The sequence below is a fragment of the Ascidiella aspersa genome, chromosome 1, assembly GCF_963924565.1.
Source record: "Ascidiella aspersa chromosome 1, kaAscAspe10.2, whole genome shotgun sequence".
In the NCBI taxonomy this organism is placed as follows: Eukaryota; Metazoa; Chordata; class Ascidiacea; order Phlebobranchia; family Ascidiidae; genus Ascidiella; species Ascidiella aspersa.
This window is the reverse complement of record NC_139447.1, coordinates 12,569,089-12,588,084: the sequence shown is the minus strand read 5'-3', so window position 1 is coordinate 12,588,084 and position 18,996 is coordinate 12,569,089. Positions and strand designations below refer to the sequence as shown.

At 35.5% G+C, this 18,996-nt stretch overlaps 1 protein-coding gene across 1 annotated transcript; it reads left to right on the top strand.

The window, feature by feature from the left end:
- The first annotated feature begins 1,994 nt into the window (after window positions 1-1,994).
- LOC146167567 (GRIP1-associated protein 1-like) lies at window positions 1,995-18,104 on the top strand. The gene is made up of 18 exons (XM_083389160.1): window positions 1,995-2,077; window positions 2,291-2,427; window positions 2,584-2,698; window positions 3,144-3,285; window positions 3,431-3,597; window positions 4,354-4,501; window positions 5,042-5,240; window positions 5,450-5,549; window positions 6,463-6,609; window positions 9,126-9,356; window positions 10,584-10,796; window positions 11,872-12,063; window positions 12,950-13,123; window positions 13,458-13,548; window positions 13,899-14,026; window positions 14,452-14,662; window positions 15,820-15,998; window positions 17,450-18,104. The coding sequence occupies exons 1-18, from the start codon at window positions 2,030-2,032 to the stop codon at window positions 17,489-17,491; spliced, it is 2,664 nt and encodes an 887-aa protein (XP_083245286.1). The 5' UTR covers window positions 1,995-2,029; the 3' UTR covers window positions 17,492-18,104.
- Window positions 18,105-18,996: the final 892 nt, after the last annotated feature.

The following is an 18,996-nucleotide window of genomic DNA, read 5'->3' as shown; positions in this document are numbered from 1 at the left end:
ACATTGCATGTTCACAGCACACATAATGCACATTTTTATTACAAAATCTAACTTCTAGAACTTACAGTACGGTATATCGAAAAATGGGCTAAAATATCATGTGTTTCAATTTTAAGCGTGCTCACCTTAAAGTGCAGTAGAATTTCATGCAAACAATGTTTATAAACTATGTCGCATAATAAAATAATTTATTATTTTACATTTAGGCAGGAAAGGTTTCGAAAAAACGTATGTGTATTAATTAGTTTTAGCCTCTATAGTTTTAGACTCTATAAAAATGACAAAAAAGCCAAAAGTCTAATGATTTTTCTGACATCAACCACGTTAAAAAAATGATTTTCGTTTTCAAAAAAAGTTATTCTGGTAAGCCTTGGACGTCCTCTACTTTTCAGGTGTCGGTCTGTGGTTCGTACTTTTTCATATTGCCATTAATTTTTATTTCGTTTTTATATTACGTAGGCTGACTATTGAAAGTGTCGTGTAGGGCCTGGGTTTTTATATCTTATACAAAATGTAACTTCTTTTGAAAGAATGCTTTGAATATCCTTATTTTGACAAGCTGGTAAGAATATAGGAATTGGTAATAATGGTATAAAAGTGTAATTTAATAAAAAACGTAAAGGCCTTAAAGTTTTATTGAAATGAGCCGCGGGCTGGGTTAAATTCAATAGTTTGGCTGCCCGGATGCCACCCGCAGGTTTCAGTAAGTTCAATAATTCCCAGATGGGAGCATCTCTTTGCGGCAAAAAAAGCATAAAGTTCGCATTAGAAGTTGTAATAAATTTCCTTTCCTGGACATTTGTTGTTTTTTAAGGCCGGTCCGCAACAAAATTTTGGTTTTAAACCGGTCCGCAGTGCAAAAAAGGTTGCCGACCCCTGGCCTAAGCTACTTTTAAAAGAAAACAAATCCTCGAATGGTTTAAAATATTAGCATGTTATACAAGTGGTTTGGAGTAAAACACGTCTTGAACTCCAAACTCTTGAGATACTTTTAAAAGTGGTTTACAACAAGTTTTTACAACTTTATTATTGCGGATTAAATACATGTAGTTCATTCGTCTGCGTGGCCTAACTTGCCTTTTTTACAGCAAAATCGATAAGTTACTCACAAAGAGAAAGAATATTATCTAACATTGCACGTTATGTTAGATTTCATGGGATGAATTTATTGCATACTTCATAAAATGACCTACGTTCATCGTAGAAAAATTCACGTTTGAATTAATTTATTTTAGCTATTTACTTTTAATAAATTAGGCCTATTCTAAAATTAAATCGAGCTTTGTTGAAAATACAGGAATGATTTACTGCAAGACATTTTGAAACAATTTGGTTGCAGCAATAAAACCACAGAATACTAAAACTACAATATAATTGATTGCAGCAACAGTTATGTCACACATTTTTTGTTTCTATGATATTCGTGTGGTATTTATTGATTTAGTTACAGTTCATTGAACACTATGCAAACACTGCTGGCCTAGTTGTTAAAGGAAACGATACAACGTATCATGCTAATTACTTAATTACACATATTGTTATCTAAAATGTTTAAATCTAGGGCTAAAGTTTTGCGTATTACCAACGTTTAGTTGTTGTTTCCCAAGTAACAAGATTCGATTACAATCTAAGAGTAAGACTTCAAGTTCAAGATACGAATTGAGTTTACCGAATTAAGTTGGGCGCTCTTTCACTTACGTACGTGAAAATAAAAAAAAATAAACTTTCTTTAAATGCCGCATACCACAACGCATATTGTTTGGGTTAGGGTGCGGGTTAGCGTTTGGTTGAGGGTGGGTCAAGTTATTATTAATAATAAACATAATATTACTTGACCCACCCTCACCCAAACGCTAACCGGCACCCTAACCCAAACAATATGCGTTGCGGTATGTGGTATTATTATTTGTTTTTTGCATAACTTTTCACGTACATAAGTGAAAGAGCGCTTAAAGTTGCTATCAAACCACTTACTGTGTAATTTTTATGGCTTTAGGCTTAAACTAACTTAAAGGACTAATATTTATAAATGGCGGTTTCACAAACTATATCCGATGAAGAATTCCATAGGTTGCAAGTAAGTTTAATATTCTAAAAAAAAGTATTCTAATAAAAATATATAACCTTATGTTAAAATTAAAATCTTTATCTCCAACACAATGATTAATGGAAAACTTTTAACTTTAATTTGTTATTTTTGGTTTTAAATAACACGTTTTTATGGTGTTTAATAATATATTTTAATGACAACAGTATAAATTCCGTCTTGATAATTTTGTTGTGTTTTCAGATGCAACTTATAGAAATACGCACAGAAAGTTACAAGCTAAAAGATGACAATAAAAAGTTAACCGCAAAACTAAAAGAAACAAGTGACAGGGAAACAAGACTAGACAAAGAGTTGAATAAGCAAATCAAGTTGAAAAAGTTTGTTGAAATTATTTTTTTATTCAGCAGCATTTCTACTATTAGTATCTATTGTAAAGTACCACCATACTTCAATTTAACCTTGTAGTCCATGAGATACCTAAGGTGTGTTTTGTAATTAATGTTTTAAAAATGATAACATTTAATTGTTTGCAGAGCCCTTTCAACTTTAAACAAAAGTAAACAATCCCAGGAGTATGAAGCTTTACTGCAACAAACAGAACAGGAGTTTAACTTACAGAGTCAAACCTTAATGTTAGAACTTCAACGGGTAATTAACTAATTCTTGACATAGCCAGATAAGGTTTATTATAACATTTTGCTTGAATAATTAATTTCCATATCGTAAGATTTTTTTCAAAATTAATGTACATATACTCTACATTTTCATTGTCTCATATTAATTGGTTGTGGTCAAATTTGTTTGATCAAAAGCTAAGTTAACTGTACATAAACAATACACCCCTATTTTTTGCAAAATATCATAAGTACTTTTTAAAATGTATAATTTACATTTGTCACCTCCGATTATTGTTATATAAAAAAAAATGTTTTTTATGGAATACTTGTTTACTACTAAATATTGACTGCCTTAATAATTAGTTCGAATATTAATCTCAGTATGAATATGATTTGGATGTTTGGTTAAACTTACATCCAACATTTTAGTTGTGAGGTATGCATACAATTTATAATTAAAAACGTTCATGTTACAGTTGTCTCAGGAGGTTGAAGGCCTTGAGAAAGAAAATAAGTTGTTTAAACAACAATCAACTGTGGAAATAGCAGAAGCGGGATCTGAAACTGACCTTAGAAGGCTACAGGCTGAAACAACTGTTCTCAAGGCAAATTTGGAAAGTAAGTAATGTCATTCTATTTAAGTATTTTTTGTATTTGCTTGTTCTTTTGTTTTATATATTTGTTTTTGGTTTTGTTTACAGAAACCTGGCATTGTTGTTATGCTTGGTATTTGTGGGTTTAAATATTACGTTTTAATTTAAAGGTTCTCAGTTAAAACACAAAGAAGAAATTGAACAGCTTACTGACACCATTAAGCAACTAAAGACACATCATGTGCCGACGGATTCTGTTGCATCTTCCGACACACCTACCACTAATTCCATGACTAATGGTTCTGGTTGGAAAGACCCATTGGAAGGAGCCGAAGAGGTATTCACTTTCCAATAGTAGGCTTGCTAACTCATAAACCCGTCCCTTAATGCTGTTTAATGTTATTTACCCAATACTAAAAAATCTTACTTATCCTGGATTTCTATTTGATTAGATGAAAAATGTTTCAACACCTATTTTACATTTTTATGTCAGTTTCATAATATAAGATTTTACTTGTTTAATTTACACAGTGCGACTTTTTAAAAACTTACAAACCAATTTTTGTGAAAAAAAACGGTAATTATCAGACAAAAAATGTTTTATTCTAGTGAAGTTTACAGAGTAGGCAAATACAGTGCAACTTAGAAAAAAAGTGAAACAAACAGGTAAATCCCATGGCACAACTCGTAGTTGCTAGAATAGAGCCTCACTTGCTTTTAAGCAAATATTGATTTTTTAAATAAGTGTTTTCAGTACTTGATAGACTGGACAGGTCAGATAAATTTGTTGTTAAAACTCTTTCTATTAAAGAAAATGTTTTAAGTTTAAACTTACCATTTCAAAAGTAACATGCAGCAAATTTATGCAATTTTCTTATTATATTTTCTTATTATAGTATATCAATTCTCTTGTTTATCTATTTTGCTGATCGTGCCTGTGCAAAAATACAATATACAAAAGTCAAGTCATAATAAATCATGTGTTATCCTATTTTTACTGACTTTAGTATCAACTGACACAATTGTTGTCTACTAATAGTTCAACATGTCAAGCCTAGAAAAGCAACTAATTTGTGTAAATCCATCAAATTAGATTGATGGTCCTAGTGATGTCGTGCAAGATAATCATTCCACATCAAATCACTCTGAAACTTCAGCCCAATCTCTTGTCATGGATGAGAGAATCATCCACGCAGAAGCTCAGTGTCAAAGGCTAAAACAACAACTGAAGGAACTTGAAGGTATAAACTAGGCTTTGTATAAAATACTATAATAAAATTAAAAAAAACACCTTTTTAATGTGCTGTCCAGTGTATCATATAAATGCTAAAGTGAAAGTATTCAATTAGTTCAAAACAATACCATGCAATATGCATAACCTTAACACTTCTTTAAACTGCAAAAATATAAAAAATAAATTGTACTAGTATCATCTGCATGAACCCTTAAGAGTTTAAAACGCTTGATTATTGAGTTGGATCACAATAAAACACAGAAGCCAAGGCTTAAATGTATAAAAAGTGCAATAAAATTTAAACAACTATTTATTGTGCAGTCCAGTGTATCATATAAATGCTAAAGTGAAAGTATTCAATTAGTTCAAAACAATACCATACAATTAGCATGACCTTATACACTTCTTTGAACTGTAAAAATATAAAAATAAATTGTACTAGGCCTTAGCATACATTAGTTAGAGTTTCATCTGCACTTAGGAGTGTAAAACGTTTGATTGTTGCGTTGAGTCGCATTTAAAGACAGAAGGTCTTTGGCGATTTCAGATATTCAGGTACTATACGAAACTGAGAAGGTTGAAAAAGGTCTTCTGCAAAAAGCCTTGGAAGAAGAAGGCCAGCGACGCAGTAGCGAATGTCGAGCCCTCAACGATGAAATAAACTCATTTCGTGAAAAAGTCGATCGCAAACAGGCCTCCTACCTACAGCTACAGCAAGAGAAGGAAAAACTCTATGTTGACCTTAAGTGAGAGATGAAAATTTAGGTTAAATCCTTTTTTGAATTATTTTATCATTAACTGGGTCATTTTAAAACATCAAATCCACAAAATAAGTTTTAAGAATTTTAATCAAAAACTTACATTTTCAATTTCTAGAGCATACAGTTTGTGTAGGTTTCAAAATTCCCATGTTTCATTTTCTAAATTTGATGACATTGTAAACACTTTTACACAGGAATAAATCCGATGAACTTGCTGCTCACCAGAAAACAGCTGACTTCCAACTTCAAGATCAAAAGGAGAGATTAACAGCAGAAATAACATCCCTCGGAAATGTAAGCTGGCATTTTTTTAGTTTTATCACGTGTCAAAATTGCGTTAAAACTCCCCAAGTTGTTTCCCTTAAGCTTGTTTACGCTTGTTATAATATTGTAGAATATATGCTTTGATGGCAGTTATAAGCTTCTGTAAGCTGCATATATGTTGAAATTTTCTGTGTTTGCTCAAAACTTCGTCTGGCTGTAAAGGTTACCGTGAGATTTATCTGTTTGTTTAATGTATTCTTGTATTGAATTCTATCCGGGTTGGTAGTTTGACAGATGTCATGAGTAGTTTAATAAAATAGGAACAATGTGTGTTTTATTTTTTAAATGTATGATGTTTTAGGTGCTGTGCATTGTCAACAAAATCTATGCATTGTCAAAAAAATCTATGAATTGTCAATAAAAGGATTTGTGTTATTGACACAACGGGCGTTTCTGTTTATATTGGAATGCATTCGTGTCACATTTATAACACTTTTTTTCTCTTAGTTAAAAAAATAGCGTTTTAAATACAAAGATGAAACGCTGTACATCATTTCGTATTGTAGGTTTTATTGCTTCGTCCCACCATGATAACATTCATATTCAACAACAAACTATTATAACTTTAAACCCACAATTCCGAACATATGAACTCAAGAAAATGTATTCAGTTATTTTATTAAAAAATTAACGCATAAAGGTACCAACTTTAATTCAGTTATACTACAAAGCAAAACTACTTACATTCCGAATCTTTGCATTTATTGCAAGGGCGGGTTAAATATCTGCCTAATTTTTCTGTTAAACACCTGGGAATAAAGGTTGTGTTGCTTTTACGCGTTTCTGAAAACTATGTAAATCGGTTGCACCAAACATGACACGTACACTGTCAACCGCACCAAACGCCTTGTATTACACCCAACGCGTTGTATTCCACACAAAGGCTCTGCAAAACTCGCATAACCTCCTGGAGCAGCAGCAGACCAGTATGGACGCCCTTCAAAAACAGGTCGAGGCCCACGACGAAGAGAAGAAACTGGCCGATGAGAAAGCGAAGGAACTGCAACGGCAACTGGAAGAAACCCAAGAGGTGAGTTGCGCGAAGCCGAGAGCAACTGCTGTGTCATCGTGACCTGTAAGACTACATAGTTGGATTTATGACAGAGACCAAAAAAATGAGAAATCGATGCGGTTTGGGGTTAGCGGGTGTGGTGAACAGGTCAAATGAAAAAAAAAATGAATGAAGCTTCAGTCCAGTCATTTGCGAAATAACTTTTGTCAAATTTAAGCCATTTTCAACTAAAACAAGACGAGTTTTAGTCATGAGCATCAATAATAAAACTTAAACTAGTTACTTCGTTCAGACATTGTTTCTTATGACAACCATCGTAAATAAAAGATTGGGAAACAAACAATTTACGTTCAATTGTTGAAGAAAATGCCTAATTTTTTCGAAATATGCATTTATTTAAAAATTTAATTTCAAACAAGTCATTTGCCTTAATGATCTCTGAGCACAAGTTAAGTCATTGACTAAAACACGGCACCCAGACGTATGCGGCTTGTGGTATCATTAGTTTCAATTATAAAATATTTGTCAAACCTCTTTTCATATTGCAGTACTTTGATAGTCATTTCATAGCCACACAAACTTAGAATAAAGTTTTCGCATCATCTTTAAACGCAACAAGTCATGCGATGAAAAGGCACTTTGGTAATAACTTTATCCAAGAACTTGGCCATAAGTAGCAGACTGCAGACAAGTCGTTACGCCTTAAAAATAGTTTTGTGATATTTGGGGTTCGCCGCATCTTTTCGCTGGTGGGCTCGGGACGCAAATCGCGCGCGTCCCATATAAATGCAGCTTTTATAACATCCAAATACAACTTTTAGGAATGTGCTGCTCAAAGGGTTTTGTATCCTAATGCACAATACACGAGGTGTTAATAATGAATTGTTAAATTTTGAGTAGAGTAACCTTAGTTTAAACTCTCCAAACGCGACTGGTGATTTTAATTCTAAAATTACTTCAAATGTTTTCGAAGTTTACATTTACTTGTACCTGATAGTAGACACGATCGGAAAGAAATATTTCACCACGAAAAAAATTAAACCTCTACAAATTCTATTGGTATATGAATTTCAGATAACTTTTTATTTTAGAAAAAGTTATTTGTTTAAACCGATGTTGTAATTTATATAGGGCAAAACAGACACGTTAACGGAAAAAAGAAAAAAAATATTTCAATTTAATATTTTGTAAAACAGTAATAATTTAAATTTAACATTTTGTAAAACAAATCATAGTGATTCGCCGTCTGACAGACATAGGTATAACGATAATTTTACGTTGGAATTCAACATATTATTGTCTGTCACACCTAAACGATTCTATTGTAATCGCAGATATAATTAAATCCTGTTCCATATGTTTCCTTTAAATCTAATTAAAAGCTTTTATCGATACTTTGTTGTTCACAGCGTCATGTGAGGATTTGCTGTGCGCAGAATATGTTCGACCTATAATATCCCTAATTAAATCCGCCAGAGCACTTGCGGTTGAGGCAAAGATAACCTTATATTGCTGAGAATTCCAAAACAACCGCAACTGGAGTACAACGCATACGTCGAGTCAATAGAAAAATATTTTCGTAACGTTTTATTAAAGCGCTCTAAACGTTTGAAAGCATAATAATGAAAAGATCCATGGTTGAATAATATTTTTTATCTGTTCGTTTTTATAAAGTTAAAATTAAAAAAACACCACAAATGGAGCGTGCAGGTACATATCGTGAGTTCAAAATGCTTCTTAATTCAGCGTTATACCAAGCTTTGTAAATCTCCATTCACTTAGCCATTTCGCCATTTCCAAGGCCTAAGAAGACATGTGGCTGTTTTCCTTTCAATCGATAACGTCGAATGGCAGGTCACTTAGAAGTCTAATGGCTAGGTCCATTATTTTAGTTACAATCTGTTGTGTTGATGAGCAACTATGTTCGGACCCAAACTTGAAAATTTCCGTAGAAACAGAAAGTGAGGACATTCAATCCATTAGTGTTGTTTGTTTCGTTTAAACATCAGTGGTTAACTACTGGTTAATATTTATTTTATGTTTTACAAAAAAAAATCCCAAATGTTTAAACTCTTCCTACAGAAAGGGTGCACTCTTCTTTAACCATGTATATCAATGCGCGACTGAACTACAAAACATTGGCCTGTTTTTTCCATCAGGAAGCGGTAGCCTACGGAATCCTAAATGAGCTGATAGCCACTCACAGTAAATTCGGCTACCACACCCCTGCAAAATTAGGCATGAAATATTGGGATAATCATTTTCGTGACTTCGCCATTGTGTACTTTATTTAAATTAGGCATATACGCTTTTTTTCTTAATTGCAGGGTTTCTAATGATATAATGGAAACCGAAAAGTTTTGTTGTTATATTCTAGTGCCTAAATAACAACTCTTTAACCACAAAAATTTTTGCTGAACAAATTACATCCTGACTAAAAAGATTGTTGAGTTTGTTCTTGTCTATTAACTATAAAAAAAAAATAGTCGCCTAACCCCGGTCTCAAATCCTCACGCCAAACCATCATCTCGCAGAAACTATCGGCGCACGACCAGCAGCGCTTCGAGCAGGAGTCGCAGAATTCCAAGCGCCACAGCGAGATGACGTCACTGCAGGCTCGTCTCGAGCGAGCGGCGATGGAGCGTGACGACGCCGTGAGCAAGTTCGAGGAGAATGCGCGAGCCAGCGGCGCCTTGCTGCAACGCGTCGACCAGGTCGAGCGAGAGAACGAAGAACTGCGGCGCGAAGTTCACGAAGCTAAGGAGGCGAGTCGCAGGGTTACGTGTTGTGTGGCGGTTTAACGTGGCTCGACGTTTGGTTCTTTTGAATCGCGAGGTCGCGTAATCAGGGATGTCCGGTATTATCGGTTAATACCGGATAACTGATATAATGTTATAGTATTGGAACTCGTCCAATACTATAGAGTAGTACCGTCGTCGTTTAAAAACAATTTAAAATCTGAATTTCAGGCTTGCGATTTAAAAAAACAAATTTGTAAAGTGTATTGAAAATCGAAAGCAACTAAACTTCTTAACCCGCTTTGCCTATTTAAAATTTAGAAATTTGGTTTATTTAATATTCCTGATGTCATTTGGTTTGCACATTAAATACCGTTTAGACGTTAAAATGAATTGTTAAAGGATAAAACTTCTAACATTCTACAAAATAACCGTTTTCTTTCGGGGGTACCCCTGCATTTTACTAATTTTCCATAAAATTTATGTAGAACTTCCATTTCAAAACGTTTTTTATTACGTTTCACAAAAAAAAAAAAATTGTGAGATTGGGTCAAGATATAGACAATATAATGTAAAGATGTCTGTATTTCATAATAAGGTATTAAAAACCCTGTACGAGTACTTCAACAAAGTGAATATTTTGATAAAACATTTCATCCAAAATATTTTTGTAAAATTATAAAATGCTGCACCCGTTATAAAGCGAGATGGTAAACTAAAAATTGGAAATGTAAACTGAACGTTTTAATGATACAGAATATGACCGATAATGCCAAGCTATGGTTCAAAAAAATCTCGCATGCGTGTAGAGTCGAAATCACGTCCTTGTTATAACGCACTTGTTCTTTTTTTACAAGCCCGCGAAACGCATAGGTTTGTCAGCGATTGTCAGTTTAAATGTTAAATACAAACATGATCTTCAATACCTCATCATCCTTCGCTCTTCAGCTGGAAGAGAAGATAGGTGCAACTTGCAACAATTTTTGCATAAATCTTACTCAGCTTTGTACTATACTTAACTCGTTTTGAGGAATCTCTTTAGTACACGTTTATTTTTTCGCGCTTTGCGAAAAGTTTACTCGGTTAAGAACAGACCGCCTCGTGAACTCGGAACACATAATCAACTAAAACGTTTTTTTGTTTTAACTTCTTTTTGAAGACCTCGAAGTCCATAGGTCTTGCCAGCGATTATCAGTTTAAATGTAAAATACAAACAAGAGCTGCATCAACAACTCAACATCCTTCGATCTTTAGCTTGCAGAGAAGCGGAAGAAAGTGATGGACAAACAGGCGATCGAGTCCCAGGAGCACAACGCCGAGTTCACGGAGAGGCTGGTCCTGCTCCAGACCGAGTACGAGTCCTCATCCAAGAGGACGCAGGAAGAGTACGACGAGAAACTGAAGACGCTCGAGCACAACTGCAAGAGACAGGAGCAGGAACTGATCAGGATGAACCACCAGGATCGGGTAGGAATTTATTAAAACAGCGTTTTTTTGGAGGTGTTCTGTAAACCATATATTTGGTTAAGATAAATATGTTTTATGGTTTTGTGTTTTAGGTTGTGTTAAGAGATAGTTTATGCTTTATGCAGTATGTGTCTATTGTCGCCATAAGGCCTTGAAATAAAGTAGCGTTTTGATTTCAGTATCAGATACGAAAAGATGTGGTGCTTATGCATTCAGCAGAGTTTTTTGAATTGGGCGTCAATTTAATGTTTTCGACGACATTTAAAGTATTTAAATCTTCTGACCTTATATTGGACCCATTACACCGGCATTTGATGTCTAATTGTCTATTTCCTTTATCTTCGTCAAACAACGATTTCCTATGTACTTTCGGATTAATTAGATTAACTTATAAAATGTCCTCTGACATCCAATTCGCACCGGTTAAGAAATTACTTCCATTGCACATTGGTTTCGGAGAGCTGACCTAAACGCATATCACAGAAAATTGGATCAATCTTTTACACGGACCCAATAAGTTAACCGATTTTTTTACGTTTTTTACCCGATATATACTTGAGGCTGAGATACAGTAATACCTTTAGTAATACCTTTAATTTATCGAGGATACCGTGCAAATTATATTCAGTTTATTTTTCCTTTTAATTATACAACTCTTATTTTGCATATTAACTTCACACGGTGAATGTTCAAAACACTTCTAGAGAGTTCAAAAATTAGGAAATCTATTGTTTTAAATAAATGCTATATAAAATTTTTATAGTAAAATATCGGAAAAATATCGGTCAAATTTACCGATACCAATATATCGACAGAGGTACAAGGTTGGCCGGTATTATCGGTAAGCAAATATCATTCCATCTCTAAAGAAAATTCCCTTTGCCAAGTATTTATTTACCAGCTTATAAACGTCGTCAGCCGAAGTAGTCCAGCAAACTAATTTCCTTTAGAATAAAAGTAATAACATATCTTGGTAAAACGCACCACCAAACCTTCCATATAGGTATTAACAATAAGTTAAAGCGGCCAAGGTGTTTAATTTCCCCTTGCACAACGTCATTCGTCCCACTTGCAGGCCAAAACGCGCGAGGTCGACTCGATCCAACAGCAACTGCGCGACCTTCAGGCGACCGTCGGTTCGTTGGAGAACTCTCGCGGTTGGTTCGAGCGAGCGCTCAAGGACGCCGAAAAAGCGGCCGAGGAAAAGCAGGCGGAACACGAGAGGGCGCTGCAGGTGCTCGTCATCGAACACGAGAAAAACCTTGAGGTGAGACCGGCATAAAATAGTTTTCGCAAAAACCACAAAGCAAAACGCTTCTAAGAAAGTGTACGGGGAATGACAAACACACGGCATTTTTTTTTACATACGTCTGTAACATGGGGATTTAGGCTAATGTTTATCAACGGGGTCATTTATTAAAATCTAGCATGTAAGTTGTTGTCAAAATTTTATTGATTAATTTTAGATGTGTACAGTAAGTGTAGGGTTAGCACTTGGGTTTGTCTGCTATTAGTTAGTTATCAAAATTTTGAGGTAGATTCTACAACATTTACTTTTAAAAGCAGGGGTTTTAAGTTTAACATAATAACCTGAATTGTACAGCCGAAATAGATGCCAGACGCATTGCGACGTAATTTACATATAGGGTAGAAATACGTTAAAGGGTTCGTGCTAAAACAAACCATACACGGTAAAACAAACGTTTGCAAATAAGGTGACGAAGCCTTTAAAATGTTTAGCGAAGTACTACAGCGAGAAACTAGTTTAAAGTTCTCTGATCTAGCTCATCGACCTGTCACGAAAAAAACTTAAAAGCGAGCCAAGGTCCCGTACTACGCAAGCAAACTTAATATCCACGCAAGCAAACTTAATCTTGTACACCAAAAGCCAACCCCATAATATTGTACACCAAAAGCCATCTCAATCAAACCGAATCTTCAATCAACGGTGCAAGAAAAACAGGCTTGAAAGACAACTAGCCTGTGATGAGGTTCCAACTCACGACCTCTAGCCATAACGGACCGTATAGCTCTACCAGCTGAGCTACACAGGCTCAAAATGGAGCGACTCAAGAAACAACCATACACCAATATTTGCTATATTCTGTTAGTACAAGCAACTTTATATTGACGGGGATTGCCTTATTGTTCAGAGCATCCGGACTCAAATCAGCGACAAAGAGTTGGAGGTTGCCACGGCCGAGGAGCGACTGGCCGAGGTGAACTCCCAAGTCGGAAAGAGGGAAGAGGCGATGGAGCGGCTCAAGCAGGATGTGCAAGACGAGGTTGCCAAGCAACGTCTGGTGGAGAAGAAGGGACACACCGCGGTGGGCTTAATTTATGATATTTTTCTTTCATGCGATATTTATTTCTTCTATAGTTCTAAAACTATCACTAGTTCAAGAACATACGAATATTTTATCAATGTATAGAAGACACTAACCTTTAACTGAATAAGTTAAGTTTTATTTGATGTACAAGCATATAAACGCTTATGTAGGTAAGCGTGAATGGTAACATAAGTGTGTTTAAAGTTTACACCTATCATATTAACTAGGTTCAATTAAAAAGAAAATTATTTTTTGATGGTAAATAACAAAATAGAAAATATGATTTACAGGTGCATTGATACTAAAAAATCCTTGTTTTTGTGTGTTGTAGTTAAAAGACCTAAAGCGGCAGCTAGTCAATGAAAAGAAACGAAACGAGCGATTGCAGGAAAAGCTTCAAGAACTCTCGACAAACCAATCCAGTTAGTTAAACTTTTGTATTTAACTTTCATTTTGCCATTTTTAATGTAAAAATATGAAAAAAACGTTGTTTTTTGCTGGAAGTTGAGTTAAATCGTCTGGACAAATGATGTTTTTTGGTTTGTTAACGGACTATTAAATTTTTTATGTACACTGTTTGTTCCTGTCGTTAGTTCAGGTACAAGTTTAGTTTATGTGAAATATTAACCTGAATGCAACAAATTTATCAAAGTTCATTTAAAAAGGTAAATACTTGACTTATTGTCATCTGGAACAGGGATAAAATATATCATAATATTTATTTTGCGAGCATCGCGTAGTAATACAAATCTGCTAACTTTCGTATTTACAGACGTCGACGAACTACTACAGGTCGTCGACCCTAACGACATTTCCAATAATGGCGGCGACGGAAGCTCCGTGTCGTCATTCAGCTTTCGCGACTTCATGACGTCATCGAGCAGACAGAGCGACTCTCACGTAAGTCAAAAACCCTCAGCCATCCTTAAGTATTTATTATGTGCTTAAAAATTGGCTCATGATTTTTCTTAGTTTATTCTAAAAAGCACTCACTTGTCAGAAATGTCTTTCGAACCGGAACGCAGTTTAGATATTAAGTTAATTTTATCATTAATATGAAACATGTTTGTGGTGTTGTCAGCAGGCCGCATTATTGTGCAAAGCTAACAAAATACGAAATCATAGAAAATGTTTCACGTGTACAAAGTTACGATACACCAGACACCTTTTTAAAAATATGTTATGTAAAAAATAACTTACCTTTAAATCAAGTTTTTAAAAAAAATTGACTAAATTAAACTCTGCGCAACAACATCTACAATCCCTTTAATTGTAGTTTGATTTTAATTAAGCCTAATTAATATACGTAAATATAAACGTTCCAGGGCGGGAGTTCCAGTCTTTCCTCAACACCAGTCACTAGCGTCACCAAATCGGAAGGTCGTGACCTCCTATCACGGGTCACTACGCTCCAGCAGGACAAGTGGCACTTGGAGGAGCAAGTGCGCCACCTGGAGGAAAGCGCAGGCGCGATGGCGGACGAACTGGTGGAAAAGACCAAGTTGATCCAGCAGTACGTTCAGCACACGAGGACAGGTTAGCTTGTCGGTTTTTGCGGGTATTGTAGCATTGTTTATATACTTTCCCCGGACGACCGGGGCGTGGAATTAGTGGAGGTTGTATCTTGTATGTTTGCTCAAACATTGTGATGGTTGAATTAGTTGGGAACGCTAGTTGGGTAACCGAAAAGCAATGTAGACAAGGTTTCCAAAGTAAATAGAAATAAAAGTGACATTGAAAATCCACTTTGACCTTATACGTTAAAGGCACATCCCAAACTAGTTAGTTTAGAATTTTAGATAATATTATATTAAATCCGTTTTTTACCATGATTTGCGATTTAATGTAGCGATTTTTATATTAAAAACAATTTTGACTGAGTAAACTAAGTTCTCCACTGACGGCCAGTCAATTCCTGATCGATAAGGTAAAATCATGAATAAATGCGATGGATAACTTTGTACACATATTTTACATTTTTTGATATTAAAAAATCTAACTGAATACAAAGTATTGCATCCGTACTTCTAATTAGTGCAGTCCAATAATTCGCATGTGTTTTAATAGTAGAATTTTGGGCAAAAGTAGGGCAAAAAATTCGACAAGTTGTCACTATTAGTGTGCTGACTAACAAAATTCCAGAAAGCTTTAACAAAACAAATTTTTACTAATTTTAACACCGTGTAAGAAATTTTAAAAGTTGGTTTCAAAAAATGCCCCATACGCCATTAATAATTCAGCAAGCTTTAATTTGAAGAGATAACTATGTTATTGGGCTATAATTTGCTTTATCATTAGGAAATTTAGCTACCTCGATTTGTTATTATTCTTTGTCTCTTTAAGTTCAAAATGCTGCATTGGGTCATGAAAACATGAATGAAATACTTCTATGTATTATCGAATCGTCGGCAAATTCGCCCCAGTTTTTCCGAACAAGTATCTGCGCTACCACCTTGGATCGTTTAATAGCGTGCAGGATACCTAACCCCGAACCATCTCTTCCCAGATAATTTCTTTACAGATTTAAACCTCGCAAGTGGTACGCGAATAGCAAAAATGAGTGGGAATCACTCAACCCAATGTAATAATCCGCGTACCACACATATTGATATAGCAGGTCTGGATTTCAAACAACGTTATCGAAATTCCCGACTTCCAATCTCACCCCCACACTTTTTCTCTCCACTCCACAGACGTCCACAGAACAAAGGCCTCCAACGAGGAGCTGGCCTCTTCGCGCTCCATCGGAAACCGGATGCGCAGCATCATCACCGGACAGGACGACGCTGACGTGGCCAACATCCGGGAGCTCAACCGCAAACTCACCCGGATGTTGGAGGAGGAAATGACCAAGAACATGGCGCTCAAACAGGTGGGTGGGGGACCGACCGGGTTGAGTTTTTTGCGATTTCGGAACTAGTTTGTTTTAGTGGAAATAATGGATTGCGCTTTCGTTTAGGTGTGTTTGGTTTGCTAGCAGCAGGGGTTCTCAACTCTTTTAACCGCGGACCCCTATTTTTTTGGCATAGCTTGGACCACGGGGTGGGCAAAGGATTTTTTTTCAGAATTTTTTTTTCGGAGGTTTCAGAGATGTCGTCATAAATTGCTGTAATATTACAAATACATTTCAGAAATATGCTGATTTCGGTCTAAAAAACGTAAAAGGATGAAAGAGGTTACATTCAGTGCAAAACCGATTTATTTTTAATTAAACTGTTTTCAAAAATTGATCACTTTTTAAATATTTATTAACATTTTCATTAGGCCTTCATGGACCTCCTAAAGCTAGTTAACGGACCCCCAAAGGGTCCCTGGACCACGTTTAAGAAAATTCCGGTGTGAGCTTACAGCGTGTTTTTTGTGGCAACTGGTTCGAATAGTGCTATTAGTTGGTTATTGTAGATTATGCCTTACTTGCGCTTGCAAAACGCATTGATTTGCACTCGGCCTTTTAAAAGCATGTCTTATCCCTTCGTTGGACAACCTACGGCCCCCGCCAGTGTAAATTATCCGGCTCGCCGCCTCTTTTCCCCACTGCTCACGAGACGATGTCCAATATATTATACTATATTAAGAAAAATTGTTCCCCATCTTATATTTGCGTTTTACCAAATCTACTCACCCTAAAGGCGCCATCAAGCCATGGAACTCTTCAACACTAAAATTTTCACTAAAGGAGTCTATTATAAACGTATTTTATCGCGCTTTGCACGAATACATTGGTCTTAAAAAATTACCAAACATCAAGAGTGTACCGACCCTATTCAAGTTGTACCTAAAACTAACTGAAAAGTTCATATACACAAGTGTGTACAACTTACGACGGTCCCCGTTCTACCGAGGTCGTGAGTTCAATCCTCACTTGTTGTTTCCTACTGATTTCGATTAGCAAGTCAAATTTTGGTTTGTCGAAATCGTATTATTGAAAACCACTTTATCAAGCAGTGTACGTATCTTTTACCTGCCCAATGAGCCACGTTTCCTAAATTAAAAGTTATTCCTACTAAATCCAAACAAACTATTTCTTCACGTGTTGCCACATTCTTTCCGAATATAAATATTGACATTTTGCAATTGCATAAACTTCCTGGGTCCGTTCCTGCTTGAGAGGTATTATCTCTATATATGAATGAATAATAAATTAAAACCACAAGTTTTAACAACCAAATTATTAGTAGATATGTATTACAGCCCGCCAAGAACTTGCGGAGTTTGATTGTGGCCCGCGTCTGGGAAATCGTTTCCGACCACTGGCTCCTGTTATACAACAAATCATTTTTTTTCTAGTCGATATAGTGCAACATTTCCCCTTGTTTTGTTCAGGACCTCGCGAACATGTCAACACTACTGGCCGACAAGAAGTGACAAGTTTGTCCTTAAACCCCACGAGTCGAATTGGCAGAACGATTCGTATGTGTGCTGTGGAGTATCCCGTCCTTTCCTACCTACGTGCAATCATTCCTAGCCTCAACTTGCTTCACATTGTAGCGCCCCTGGCCTGCTGTTGATTCCCTTGGAGGTCAGGTCAGCCAGGAGCCGTTTCTGATCCGTTGTTCCACGGTCCGCTTTATTTGTTACTCGACAAACATTCCCACGTTAAATAGATCTACCTATTGAAAGGTTGGAATATACTTCCTGATGCACAACAGTGGTTTAAACTTAGCATAACTGGGTAGATTATTTTCAAGCAAGCTAAAAATGCAACTGAAAAGTTTATCTTTCGCTAGCTTAACTCATTGAAAAAAAACATATAGGACTGAAATCAAACTAAAGGTCACGATAAGGGTATTTGCAACAACTGTATGAGGTGTACCGACTATGCAAAGGGCATGATGCATACGTTGTTTTTTGCCACTGATCGTTGAAGTCGTTTAAATTTTTCGAAATGAGTTTTCCGACACCGTTTATAAACAGGCGACAATGACTGAATTGCGGTACCCACTGTATACGCGTGAAGCTTCTTTTTCTCTATAGAGAATCTGTTAACTGTACATATAATTGATAAATATATATATATATGTGCAAGTCCAATGCAATTGTATCCATTTGTGTTCGTGACAAATTTTGGCCGACTTTGACAATAAGTATGCACAGTGTACCAAAGGAAATAAAACGGTTAACACCCACAGCTTACAGAATCAGCCTTATTTTACATGCCGAAATACAAGTTAATTGTTTTACCCTAACTTATAAACAGACATTGCTAAAAATTTCTAAAACGTAGTTTTTCCATGGTGATAATATAGTAAATATAAGTTATAGGTATAAGGTAAAAAGTTTCTTATTTAATTTCTAGCTTTCAAATGAATAGCTTTCGCTTTTGCACTATTTTTGTTACTCGGTACGAAATTTGCGCATTTAACTTTTTGGGGATCGATGAACTATACGACGAAAACCAAAAAGTTTCGAATACGCGTTTCTATCAATCCTATGTGTTCGCAATCTCATAAATAGTGTCACGTGGTGTTAAGTACGTTGAACCATTTTCCATGTTTTATTTCATTTAGGTCATCAAAAACGAACTTTACATATAAGCAAGATTACTTTTTGGTGTCTAGTGAATGGATTTAAAGTATAACGGTTGCTCCAAACAAAACGCCATACGGAGCTTGCTTTCAAAATAAATCACATAATTGTTGTCAATTGAAAAAAATAATTTTGCATCACTCTGTTAGTTCTAAGTGGCTATTCCCTATTTTGGATCTTTGTGTATTTTAAACCACTAAAGGTTCATTGTGTGAATTCAAATTCCTTTTCAAATGTTATTTCTATTCCTTGTGCCATACATGGTTCTTAAAAAATATACTTAAAACTTTTGGTCTGCTACATCTTTTTATTTTATGCTTATTGATTGCCGTGTTTTTTTCTGA

Coding starts and splice junctions, on each gene's coding strand:
- LOC146167567 (XM_083389160.1), top strand. CDS start 2,030: ATGGCGGTTTCACAAACTATATCCGATGAAGAATTCCATAGGTTGCAA. Junction 3,598..4,353: donor CATTGGAAGGAGCCGAAGAG/GTATTCACTTTC, acceptor CCATCAAATTAG/ATTGATGGTCCTAGTGATGT. Junction 14,027..14,451: donor GCAGACAGAGCGACTCTCAC/GTAAGTCAAAAA, acceptor TAAACGTTCCAG/GGCGGGAGTTCCAGTCTTTC.